The sequence below is a fragment of the Tenrec ecaudatus genome, chromosome 13 (genome assembly GCF_050624435.1).
Source record: "Tenrec ecaudatus isolate mTenEca1 chromosome 13, mTenEca1.hap1, whole genome shotgun sequence".
In the NCBI taxonomy this organism is placed as follows: domain Eukaryota; kingdom Metazoa; phylum Chordata; class Mammalia; order Afrosoricida; family Tenrecidae; genus Tenrec; species Tenrec ecaudatus.
The window spans coordinates 5,861,901-5,875,599 of NC_134542.1; the positions used below are offsets into that span (position 1 = coordinate 5,861,901).

Here is a 13,699-nt window from a genome sequence, read left to right on the forward strand (position 1 = left end):
AATCCTCATTGTTCATGTACAGTGTCCAATTACTTACATTTATAATCTGTACAAGTCAACAATTCATGTATTTCTATAGGACAAAGCCGGCCTGTGCTTAGGTAATTTCCTTTTCTTGACAGTGTTTTAAAATCTGTACTATTAGCTAAATTCATGATACAATCAACAGAATTACCTATTTCCCCCCCAGAGGGGTGATTTATAATGTTCTCTCTCATAAAATGATGATGTCTCTAATGTGAACCAAAGACATACAGAAAACATAGGTGAACGAATGGATCTGGACTTGCACTTAATCATACGAACAATGCTCCTGGAGCAGCAGTCAAGAGATCACTGGATGTGTCTCATTGGGTAAATCTGCTGCACGAGAACGTGTCAGAGCAAAGGTAACACTTTGCGGAGTAAAATGTACCTGACTCAACCCATGGCATATTCAGTTCCCTCCCAGGCACGTGTAAGCTGGAAGTGGATTAAGGAAGACTGAAGAAGACTCCATGGGTTTGAACTGTGGAGCTGGAGAAGAAGACTGAAAGTACTACGGACGGCCAAAAGGACCAGCAGATCTGTCTTGGAAGAAGTTGGCCAGCAGGCTCCTTAGAGGCGAGGGTGGCAAGACTTCATCTTCCATGCTTTGGGCATGTTGTCAGGAGAGACCAGTCCCTGGAGAAGGACATTGTACGTGGAAAGGGTAGAGGGACAGAGAAAAGGAGGAAAGCCCTCCAGGAGATGGATTCCCACAGTGGCTGCCACAGTAGACTCAAGCATGGGAACCATTGTGAGGCCGGCCTAAGACTGGGCGATGTTTCATTCCCTTGTGCATAGGGTCGTGCCATAGGTCCGAACAGACTCGATGTCATTTAACAACAGCAATGTAATCATGGCCCTACTCTCAGAAAAATCCCTTCTTATGCAGGCGTACTTTATATGCACCCCCGTGAAGAGATCCCTGGATATGAGTGCTCCAGCAAAGTGTGGTCAGGAAATCGGATGGCGCCCGGCTATCAGAGAGAATCACATCTGGAGTCTTGAAGGCTTGCCTTGAAACAGCAGCGATCAAGTAAGGGGTCAACTCAGCGCATGTGGAAGAAGCCAACCAGCCTGCGGGATCTAAGCCTTATAAAGAATAAAATCCAAATCCAGAGGAGGGAACAGTGTCAGAACTTAATATTCTCAACACCTGGCAGTGGAAAGCAAAGATCTGTTTGCAGAGTCCCCACGTGGAGTAAGCCTCCCAGAATCCCCTCTGACCACAGTGCAGGCAGGTGAGCAGCCGTGCTATCACACAGAGAACACTGTGAAGTGGATGATGGCAGGTGTAGTTCGGTTAACATGTAACATCTTATCGCTTGATCTCCCTTTGGACCCATTTTAAAGTTGATTCCATTATTAATGTGTTCTGTTTTCCTTTCCACTGAGGCTTTTCTATGTTTTGTTTTGTAGGTGGTGGTGGGTTGTTTTTCATTTTGTGTGTTTCAGTTCTTTATCGCTGTCTGTCCATGAAATCCAGGATAGGCTATGCGAGAGCAACATCACTGGGTAAATCATTATCTAGGGGCACGGCAGGAGGGGTGGCTAGGGGAACAGGGAGCTAACAATGAGTACCAGAAAGCAGAAAATGTTCTAAAATTGAGTGTGGTGATGATGACACCCACTTCTTAATATGACTGAGCTATTCATTTTATAAGTGAATTATACGCCAATAAAACTATTAAATGTTTTTAATTAAAATAAAAATTCTTCCGCAAAGCTAATTTGTTTCTCGAACCATGCTGCTGCTGCTATAGAGAGAAAATAAAATGAGAATACTGTTCAAATATTTTTTTCAAAATAAACTTAAAATGCAACAAAAGGGGGTAAAAGAGCATGCACATCATTTGTCACTTTTACAATTCACCAAAGACAGGTCAGAAGGCCAGGTAACATTTCAAGAGTTGCTAAGAAATCTACCGGCAACTTTCCACATGGGTTTCTGAGAACAAAGGAGAAGCAGGGGTCACAGGCAGGGGAAGCTTGCTCAGCAGAAAGTGGGAAGAACTTTCCAAGCAGGACATGCTAAGACAGAAACACAGACAAACCCAGTAAGGCAGCCTGTTCTAAAAGAAAGTAGCAAAGCTGAATAGCCTTTCTCCCGATGCAACAGTAGTCACTAAAGAAACTTGTTGTAAGTGCTGGGTTCCATCGAGTCGGTGCCGACCCATTGCCACCTTCTGCACAACAGAACCTAGTATTGCCCTGTGCCATGCCACGCTCACCCCGGTTCTCACCAAGCCCACTCGAGCCCACTGCCGTGCCAATCCATTGTAGAAAAAGCCCTCTCACTCAGAAAGACCAACGACTTGAAAAAATGCACACACCCCTCCCTAAAAGGGTGCAAGACCAAGGTGAAAGACAAACAAAAAGCCATAAAACTTTACCAAGAAACTAACTACATTTGAATAAATTCAGTATCATGCCATTTTTTCCCCTGAATGGTAAGTCACCCTGTTCTAAAGACACCCATTTTCCTGGAATGGTTCTGTAATGTAAACATCGATCACAATAAAATGTTCAATTAAATCTGTAAAAACTGGAAGAAGAAAGAAGAAAGTGTGCCAGGGAAGGTAAAGTGAGCCTTGGGCTTCTCAAAAATAATAATAATAAATTCACATAAGGGGAAAAAAAAGTCAAGAGAGCTTTGGGCAAGAACAGATGCTCCTATGACAAAACTCCAGGAAGGAAAGCCACTGGTTGTTTAAAAAACAAATAAACAACCAGAGTAGAAAGATCTACAGAAAGCAATGCTCCGTCAACCAACATTTCACCAAAAGACAGCGGTGCCGAAACCAGAGCAGAAACAGGAAGCTTCTAGATTGAAGGAAAGCAAGCAATTCAAGAGCTGGAATTCCATCCGGTGGACACAGATCTCATCTCCTATCTGCTCCCCTGGCTCTTCCTTCCTCCTCACACCCCAGTGTGTGGCAGATAACTGGGGCTGCCCGGGCCTCTGGTGAGCCTGACTACATGTCCCAGGCTTGCCTGTGAGCTGCCCACTGCAAGGCCAGCCGTTCATACCCGCCACAGCACCCCACAACTACGGGGACATTTCTCCTCCAAGAAAGACCCCTCTGCTGCTCCCACTAAAGAAGACTAAGGAGGAAGGAGTACATCTAGTTCACGGTCACCGCAAAGGAGCCTGGGGCACAGGGTTTATGTGCAGGGCTGCCCACTGCTAGGTCAGCAGCTGGGAACCACCAGCCACTCAGCCCTGCAGGAGAAACAGGGCTGTCCGTTCCCCTAAGCCAGAGTGAGTTTTGGAGCTCACAGGGGGCAGTTCTACCCTGTCCTATAGGGCAGCTAGGAGTCCGTATCAACTCCGTGGCTGTGAGTTGTGTTTGGTGTTTGCTCTTGCCTGTGGAGCAGTGGTGATGTCGTGGTTACACACAAGTTGACTGCTAACCGCAAGGCCAGCAGTTGGGATCTACCAGTCACTCTGGGGAAGAAAGATGAGGCTGGTTGCTACCGGTTACCACCTCACAAAGCCACAGGGGCAGTTCTGCTCTGTACCACAGGGTCGCTATGAGTCCAAATCCATCTGGTGTCCACGGAAGGGTGGGTGGTCCAGCCTGGACACCAGCCTGCCTACAAGGGGCACCACGTGGACAGAAGACACCCAAACTGCACCAAGGATGTTGCCAACCCTGCCATTTTGACCGGGCCGAAATCCAAGAGTCAAGAGGTCTTCAGAGAAAGGTGAGAGACATGGGAGCACCACCTTCAGAACAGGTTGGTCCTAGATGGAGGACGCGTCGGGAAACAATCGCTCGACATTTGGATCTTTTTGGCTTAAGAAAGGTGTCTATGATTTTCAGCATCACACTCTTGGACTTGCCCTTGCTGTGTCTGCCTTCTTCCTTGTTCCCTGAGTCCCTCCCTGAGCACCAGGCAAGAGAAATGACGGAGGAGACTGTGCATTCTCTCTGGAAATCCATGGGGCAGCTCAGTCCCGAGGCACTAAGGAGGTGGTCGTGGTGAATGTGGAGAACCTCTTGTGTCTGATTCACCTCGGAACAACACAGGGATCTGGGCACAGAGCTGGAACCTGAATGAGGGTCTCACCAGGGGGAGAATCCCTGTCCTTTTCACCCATCAGATAGACCCAATCTTCATCTTCCAGGGCCCACAGTCCAGAGGAGGGAAGGTGTTAGCTTGTGGGAAGAGACTAAGGAGTCTGGACTCCCATTGTTGGGGGGGGGGGTGAGGCTGGGGAAAGACGAAGCTGGACTCCACATTAACAGGTAAGTAGAGGCCAGGCAGGAGGATGCAGGAGTCTGAGGGGAGTGCACTATCCAGATAGAGGCTCACACTACTGGGATGCCCTCAGTTATGAAAGGGCATCTGCCTAGAGACAAACGGACCAAAGTGTTCAGAAGCCCGGTCACAGGTGACTTTGTGTGGAGCAGAGCGGCCTGAAATTTACGCTGGGAGCTCTGGGGACTCTTTGAAACCCTTTCAGAAGTTTAAGCAGAACCCTGACATTTTAGAAATATCATTCTGGCTGCGGTGTCGAGGGGTGGGACAGATGGCCAGGCGGATGTGTGTGCCACTTCAGGGGCACAAGAAGAAACACAGGGATTCCAGGTGCTGCCCTACTCAGTCCTGCTCAAAGGGAGACTGCGGAATGATCAAATGCCCCAAGTTTAATCCCCAAGCTCCTCAGAATCTCAGGGTTCGATGCCACTATTGCCTTGATTTTTAAAATAACAAAAGCGATGTATGACCATGATCGGGTGTTGGACATTTCCCCATCTCCTGAGTCTCCTCATCTCTCAGAAGTAACTAAAGCCAACAGCCTGCCACGTCTCCTTCCATGTCTTCGTCCTTCACACACACACATACACACACACACACACACACACACACACGTTATATACATGTTATTGGTGGGTAGGGCAGGGAGGTTGGGGAAAGGATGCGCTGATCACAGTGAGTCCAAGAAAGAAGTAAATGCTCTACAATTGACTGTGGAGATGATCGTATAACTCTGTTTAATACGAGTGAACTATTGGATTTTATGACACGTGAATTATATGCCAGTAAAATAAATAAACGCTTTCCTCTGTGCTCATATGCAAGATCGCTCTCTCTAGGCAGATGACACACCCTGTAGCTTTCAGGGTTTTGTTCTGTTTTATCCAGGGCAAGATGATGCGACAGTACCTGACGGTTCTATCAGGTCAGCACTGGGCTGCTAACCACAAGGTCAGCAGTTGAAACCCACCCACTGCTCCTCGGGAGAGAAGACAGGGCTGTCTGCTCCCATGACAATCAAAGCCTCAGAAACCCAAAGAGCCAGTCCTACTCTGCTCTGTGGGGTCTCAGGCATCAAAATGGACTCACTAGCTAGGGGTTTATTAGTCTGCAATGTCTTTTTTATAATTTAGCAAACTGTGATTTCTCCAAGCCAATAAATAAACAATTTATTTCGCTCTCTTTAAAAATGGTGTGCTCTTCCACCAAAACCCACTGCACTGAGCCCAGATAGAGTTTTGGAGCCGGTAAGTCTCTAAGGGGGCAGACGGAGGTGTTTGTCTCTGACATCATTTCAATCATTTTTCACATTTAAATTTTAGTACGTGAAGTCAAATGTACTTCACAGTGTCTATGTGTGTGAGTTTGGCTGAGCTGTTGTTACTGATTGAGTTTTATTTCCCCCTAAAGTATATTCTGTAAACCCTGCCCCCCAGAATAATTATAGAAGGAGAAAGGCTCCCCCAAAGACTGACAGTCTCAGAAACCCTATGGAGGATCCTATTGCTATGAGTCAGAATCAACTCAATGGCAGTGGGTTTGGTTCACGTTGGTAGACTGATTATAATCCCATTTGGGAATGTATTCTGCTACTTAATGGAATGAGGCAGCATATACACCAGGGTTTATCTAAAACCGAGCTTTGTTGATATGTAAAAGAACACCTTAAGCAAGGAAGGTGGGAAGGTGGAGACAAAGCCACATCAAGAGCCCAGGAGCAGAAGCTAAAAAGAGACAAGACTTCCCTCTGCTCCTCTCTAGAGCCAGCACTGAGAGAAGGCCTTCCTCTTCCATTGGCATCCAGAATTTGATTCTGGTCTCCTAAATTTTGAGAAAGTAATTTTCTGTTTGTGAAGACCACCCCCTTGTGATATTTCTATTGTAGCAGTGCTCGATCTCTACGCTGATACACCACCTCAAATTCAAGCACAGGTTTCTTTAATCTGTATATTTGGTTGTAAATTGTATGCCTGCCTGTCTGTGCCAGGATATGTGAACTTAAAATGCTGATCTATCTTCAAGGGGTGATACAATATGAAGGTACTCCCACTAACCTGACCATGCGGAATGCTGGGGAAGCCTCTGTAGGAAGATAAGGGGGAAATGAGATCCTCAATGTGTACGAGAGCCATAAAGCCAATAATAAAAAGAATTCAAATCACCCCTGACTCTTCCTCAACCTCAATAGACATGAGCCAAAAGAAGGCTCGCTTCACTGATTGGGCTCTTTGGACATTGTTTAAATTGCAGTGTTACCAGCAGCTGAAGCCTGAGCCCCTTGAAGCCTATACTCTGTGCCTGTGAGTCTCATCAAAATCACGTCTGGGCACTACCAGGAGGTTTCTCAATGGATGCCCTTACAAGTTGAATTGTATCCCTCCCCACCCCCCACCCCCAAATAAGACATGCGGGAGTCCTAATCCTGGCGCCTGTGAACATAGGGTCTTTGCATATAACCTCAACTAAGGTCACAGGAAGTCACACTGGAGAAGGGTGGGGGGTGGACCCAGCCCGATAGGACTGGCGTCCTTATGGAGAGAAAGATGAAACCATTTCTGTCTGCCTATAGAGAGCACAGAAGAGCAAGGGAAACCAAAGACTCAAGGAAACAATCTGTCCAGAGGGCTAATGGACCCTGTGAGCCACCGTCTCTGTGCCCCGGAGACCAGAAGAAGTAGATGGTGCCCAGTGATTGCAGCTGGCTGCTCTGACTGGGGTCACCATAGAAGGTCCTCAACCAGCAGTTCTCAACCTGTGGGTCACGACCCCTTTGGGGGTTGAACAATCCTTTCACAGGGGTCGCCTAATTCATAACAGTACCAAAATGACAGTGATGAAGTAGCAAGAACAATAATTTGATAGTTGGGGGTCACCACCACATGAGGAACTGTATGAAAGGGTCACAGCATGAGGAAGGTTGAGAACCACTGGCCTGGACAGAGTGGAAGAAAAACACAACAACAAAATTCAAAATTATAAGAAGACCAGACTTACTGGATTCGTAAAGACTGGTGGAAGCCTCGAGACTATGATCCTTGGGACACCCCTCAAACCCCCCACCCCGTGGGTCCCTTTAAACCAAACAATGGACAGATCGTTAGAGCGAGAAGTCTCAGGGTCCACGCGACTTAGGATAATTCACCGCAGGGAATCAAAGGAACAGTATTTTCTCAAAAGTGGGGCTCAGGTGGCAGGTAGGGACAGGGAAGAGGGACACAATGGAAGCAGGAATCGCAGGGAGGAAGAAAAGACGGAGCTGTTTCCCAGAAGGCAGGGCAGCTCATGTCGCTGAGCCAGAGGTATGTCGAGTGTTTATAGAGGAAAGAGCGAGGAGGCAAAGGGCATTCACAGAGGTCTAGATAAAGGCACGTACATATGTAAATATATTTATAGATGAGGATGGGGAAATAGATCTATGTGCACATATGTATAGGTTTAGTATTAAAGTAGCAGATTGACATTGGGCCTCGACTCAAGTACTCCCTCAATGCAAGAACACTTTGTTCTATTAAACTGGCATTCCTTGATGCTCGCCTTCCTGACAAAGTCACTGAAGACAAAGTGGGTGCATAAGCAAATGTGGTGAAGAAAGCTGAGGGTGTCCGGCTATCAAAAGATATAACGTATAGGGTCTTAAAGACTAGAAGATAAACAAGTGGCCATCTAGCTGAGAAGCAACAAAGCCCACATGGAAGAAGCACACGAGCCTGTGTGATCGTGAGATGCTGAAGGGATCAAGTATCAGGCATAAAAGAACAAAAAATCATATCATTGTGAATGAGGAGGAGTGCGGAGCGGGGACCCAAAGCCCATCTGTAGGCAACTGGGCATTCCCTTACAGAAGGGTCGCAGGGAGGAGAACAGCCAGTCAGGGTGCAGTGTAGCAATGATGAAACATACAACTTTCCTCTAGTTCCTAAATGTTTCCTCCTCCCTCCCCGCCCCCACTATCATGATCCCAATTCTACCTTACAAGTCTATCTAGACCAGAGCATGTACACTGGTACAGATAGGAACTGGAAACACAGGGAATCCAGGACGGATGATCCCTTCAGGATCAGTGGTATAAGTGGCGATAATGGGAGGGTAGAGGGATGGTGGGGTAGAAAGGGGGAACCAATTACAAGGATCTCTATATAACCTCCTCCCTGGGGGACAGACAACAGAAAAGTGGGTGAAGGGAGATGTCGGACAGTGTAAGATATGACAAAATGATCATTTATAAATTGTCAAGGGCTCATAAGGGAGAGGGAGTGGGGAGGGAGGGGGAAATGAGGAGGTGATGTCGAGAGCAAGTGTTTTGAGAATGATGAGGGCAATGAATGTACAAATGTGCTTTACACAATGGATGGATGGATTGTGATGAGTTGTATGAACCCCAAAAAAATAACTAAAAAAAAAGAGGTTTGTCGATTATCAATGGAAAACCAGGGCACCCCAGAAACTTTCACCCAAATCAGAATTTTTTTTTCCTTTGATGTCTTTAACAGTCTTCTGGGCATATAATTTACATATCATACCATTCAATGGTTGGATTATCTTGAAAACTGGTGTGCAGTCACCACGACAACCAATTTTAGAACTCCTTTTGCTTGTGCCCACTCCCCCAAACCTCCAGACCCACCAAAAAACACCAATCCACTTAGTTTCTAGACTGGCCTATCCTGGACTGCACCTACTGAAACACTTATATGCATGCCAATAATAAGAAGAAGAACAAAATAAAGCAGAAAAGCCTCAGTGAAATAGAAAGCACAAAATGTTAAAAACTAGGACAAATTTAAAAGGAGTCAAAGGGGAGATGAAACAATTGAGTGTTAAAAAAAAAGTTTTAACCTAACTACATCTATATTCGTCAGTTTTCCCATACACTCTGACAGTAAGGCTGCTCACGTCTCTAATCTGTGGTCAGCGGGGAGGAGACAGAGAGAGACAAGGAGAGACAGTAGAGAGACGGGGACACCAGAGATGGCCAGGAGAGCAAAGGAGGCATGATCTCTCAGGACTCTGACTGCTCACCTCCCGAATGCTGAGACCACGTGGTCCAGTTGTCCAACGCCTCCCTGTCCATGGCACCTTATTACAACCCCAAGAAACGTACACAAATGCTAAACAGAGAGTCTGCGTAGCAGGACGGACCAGCCCCTGGAGAAGGACATCACGCTTGTAAAGTGGAGGGGCGGAGACAAAGAGGAAGGCTCCCGACGAGATGGATGGGCACAGTGGCTGCCAACGCTGGGTCCAAACATGAGAGCAATTGTGGGATGGCACTGGGCCAGGGGGTGTCCCATTCTGTTGGCCACAATGAGTCGCAGCAGACTCGAAGGCCCCTAACAGCAACAAGAACAACCACGCCCTTTACTGACGTACTCACGTCTGCTACTACAAGAACCCTGGTGGAACAGTGGGTCAGGCGCTGGGCTGCCATCTTCAAGGTTAGCACACCCATCAACCGCCCCGGGAGGGAAAGGTGAGGCCATTTGCTCCCATAGAAGATGTACAGAAACATGATAGAGCAGTTCTGAGTTCGAATCCACTCGATGGCAGGGGGTTTTGCGTCCACAAGTCTCTACACATTTTGCCTGAGCTTGCCTTTGACACAGATTGTAGGCCCACAAGTTAGAGGGACACGGTCTTTTTAAGGTGGCCCCTAAAGGACTCCACCCCTTCCAGACTGCCAGTCCCCTCTGGCTGGTCCCAAGGTGACCCAAGCCCCTCGCAGATGGGTCCTGGGCTCCCGGGCTCTGAGCGGTCAGGGAGCAGCCCCTGGGGGGCAGTGCGTACCCAAACATGGCGACGAGCAGGTTGACCAGCAGGATGTTGGTGGAGAGCATGTAGATGCAGACCAGAGGGATGGTGATCCACTCGGGGAAGCGAGGCAGGTTGTGCTCATCCATCTCCACGCAGAGCGGCTTCGACTCATTCCCCGTGAAGGTGCAGTGAGCAAAGTCGTACGTGGTGCCTGTGGGAGGAGAGACCCAAGGGCAAGGTGAGGCCCTAAGGAGGGCCGGGAGCCATCCGCATCCCCGGAGGCCCAAGGTGCTGGTTGTGGAGAGCAGCCAGCACTGTTCCAGGAGCTTGTACTGGACAGGGCATCCCCTGTGCTAAGGGAATTGCCCCCTTCCACTTAATAGGCATGTGTTTGGAGGCCATTGCTCTGACCCGGGGCCTTCTCCATACTGAGAGATGTGAAAGCAAGCAAATGTTAGGGGTTAAATCGTGACCCTCCCCCCAACCCCCTCAAGAGGGCACGTATTGGACTCCGAATGCCTACAGTTGAGGGGGTGGGGTTGGTCCGGTTGTCAAACAGGGCCTCCTTCGTTACATCAGCGGCAGGCGGATCCTAAACCTCATCACTTCTGAGAACCAAGAAGAGCAGATTTCACACAGAAGCCAGCACCAATGGCGGTGTGGGCTGTGCCACGTGAAGACTGACCAGCCCTGAGGACCCAAAGGGCCACAGGCACTGAGGGACACCACGGTGGACCGCCTCCACGGTCAGCCGAGAGAGCGTTCCCCGAGAGCCGGGACCTCGAACGCAGACTTCAGCCTCCGGGACTGCGAGGAAAGACCCTTCTGTTCTTAAAGCCGTCTCTCTGTGGCATCGGGGAAATGACGAGGTTTCCTACTCCGGGAAAGTGTTTACGACTTAGAAACCCACAGGATGGTAGCTCCCTCCTGTCCCACAGGGTCGCTGTGAGTCAGAAAGGACAGAAGGTAGTAAGTGTGGGCTTGTGGTTGTGGCATGAAGGGGCCCCAGGCTACGTGCTCGGTGCTGACGGAGCAGTCAGTGGTTGTGGCTCGTCTGTGGCTGCACGGGAGGAAGATGAAGTGTCTGCGTCCATAAAATGACGGAGCCGTTCCACCCTGTCCTGCAGCGTCACTTCGAGGGAGAATTGCATCCATGGCGATGGGGCTGTTTGGGGTGTGTGTGTGTGTGTGTGTGTGTGTGTGTGTGTGTGTGTGTGTGTGTGTGTGTGTGTGTGTGCGCCTGTCTGCCTGCCTGCCTGCCTGTCTGTCTGATGTCCCTGGGCAACCAAAACCAGAGGCTCAGTGCTTTCCCTCAGGAAGCTTCCAGCCTCGTTGAGTAGACAGATCATCAGCCACACAAGGATGACTTTTGTGAGCCTAGTGCCCAGATGGGCATGCATGACCCCAACTCCATGAGTGAGGGGAGCGGGCCCGCAGGGCAGTCCAGTGTAGGCCGGGGCTGGAGGGTTCTGGAAACGTCTGTGGGGATGAGGCCTGTGAGTTCATGTGCCGGAAGACCAGCTGCGGATCTGACCAGGGGAATGGCTGTTCAGCCAGGTCCTCCTTCCTCAAAGACCCCTCAGGCTGCGGCACGGGAGCAGGAAGCGAGGGAGGGGGGCTGGCCAGTAACGAAGCGCTCCTGGGAAGAAGTCAGGGCTCATGAGGGAGGATAGGGAGCATCCACTTGGACAGGCCGAGTGTATCTGGGGGAGCACTGGGGGAGCTCAGAGGAGACTGTCAGGGGAGATGAATTGTCTGTGGCTCCGCTGCGGAGACTCCTGTGGGTATGAAAGCCCGTCTGAGGGATCTGAGAGGAGGGAGGCCGGGGGTGACTGTCTGAGGGATCTCTTCAGAGAATGCTGGGCATGAGTTGGGGAGGATCTCAGAGATCAGAGCTAACCATCTGAGGGATCTCAACATGGAAGACCAGGGGCACGAACACCTTAGGAATCTCAGAGAGCTGGTCAGAGGGATGACTTCCTGAGGGACGCCAACACAGAAGGTTGTGGGAATGACCGTCTGAAGCAGCTCAGCATAGAAGACGGAGGGAACGAACATCTCCGTGATCTCAAAGGGCTCCCCTCCTGCCCACCCCAGCTTCCCATGCTCACCATCCACGTCACTAGGCACCTGGCCGAACATGGCCAGGTAGGGCTCGTAGATGACGGATCGGAAGATCCATTTCCAGCGGTGTTCGTTCTGCCTCAGGATGCCCTGCCTGGCCACGCCAAAGGCCACCATCCACACCGCGAAGAGGAACAGGAAGAAGAACACGTCGACCAGCTGCCAGGGAGATGCCAGAACGGAATCAGGCCCTCCCGAGTTTCACCCACTGCACCCAGTCACCCCCCCACCCCCCGCCACTGACCGGTCCACTCTGCTCAGCCACCCCCGGCTGGCCCTGCAGCAGGGCAGAGGCCTCCAGGGCTAGGAGAGCAACTACACTGGTGTCCTAGACATCTCTGGGCTGGCGGTCATCTGTTTTCAAAATCAGCAGGGACCGTTGCATGGGGCTGGCTGTTGGTTTTAGGGACTGTGGAGCCAGCGCCAACTGGGAACAAGCCGATGAGCATCAGAACCCAACACTGCCCGGTCCTGTGCCACCCTCACGGTCATTGCTGGGTCGGAGCCATTGTTGCCACCACTGTGTCCGTCCATCTCATCCAGGGTCTGCCTCATTCGCACGGCCATTCAGACGCCCTGGCCCCCATGTCAGTGCTGAGCCACGTCTGCGTGAGAGCAGGCACCGGGCGCAGAGGAAAGAGGGACTGGCTTCAGAAGGACCTCCTTCGTGACACGCCAGGAGGCTCGCAGTCTTTAAACCCGAGGCGATTCTCTTGGATTTTTTGACTTTTTTTTTTTAAGATGAGAAGCTCTCGTTATCAGACAAGCACGAGCTGTTTGGTTTTCCTTCTGGGTTTCGCACACCAGCATGACCTCATGGTGATCCAATGCCTCAGATGGGCTTCCAGGGCAACCACAGACTCCGCTGAGCTCATCCCGGCGGCCGTGTGACTTACAGAAAGCCCGGGCGGCTCGGAGTCATCTGGCAAGCAGCTTCGCAGAGCTCCACCATCAACACGTGAGTCTGTTTCCATCCTGCGTCCTCACAGCGGCTGTGAGGTACTGCTGAGGGCACGCTGCCCAGCTCTCGTCAACCCTTAGCAACCCAGCGTGGCAGAGGAGATGGCCCCAGAGGGCTTCCCAGGCTGTAATGGTTGCAGGAGCAGGTCATTGAGCCGGTCTCCCATGAAGTCCCCGGGGGATTCCGGCAGCAAACCTCCCGGTCCACAGCGGATCAGTTAGCCCTTGCTCCACGAGGGCTCCAGGCATCTGCGTCCCACCCGTGCGTCTAAGTCGCTGCATGTTCCCGGACAAACTGGCTTCCTTGACTCAGCAGAATGAACGCAGACAATGGCTATGGGGGGAGGCCCTCCCCTGCTGACGTTCTGAGCGCATTGTGGAGGCACAAGGGAGAACGCATCAAGACTTTGTAAAGTGGAAAAATCTAAATGCCTGTAAGAGGTCAAGCTTATTTTGGGGGGTCATGCAGTAAACCACATCCCTCATCTGTCCCCTGTTAAATTGTAAGCGGCGAGAGGCCTCTGCGAGAACCACCGAGGCAGGTCGGCCTGATTGACGGGGAAATACAACGGCT

At 50.2% G+C, this 13,699-nt stretch overlaps 1 protein-coding gene across 1 annotated transcript in view; it reads right to left on the minus strand.

Annotated features, from left to right (window-relative positions):
• The window catches only part of TRPM8 (transient receptor potential cation channel subfamily M member 8), a 90,008-nt gene that overhangs the window by 22,534 nt on the left and 53,775 nt on the right, over positions 1-13,699 (minus strand). Inside the window, exons 19-20 of the mRNA XM_075528994.1 lie at positions 12,153-12,324; positions 10,075-10,252 (exon numbers count right to left, since the gene is read on the minus strand). Coding sequence (XP_075385109.1) covers positions 10,075-10,252; positions 12,153-12,324 — 350 coding nt within the window. The remainder of the gene's footprint in view (positions 1-10,074; positions 10,253-12,152; positions 12,325-13,699) is intronic.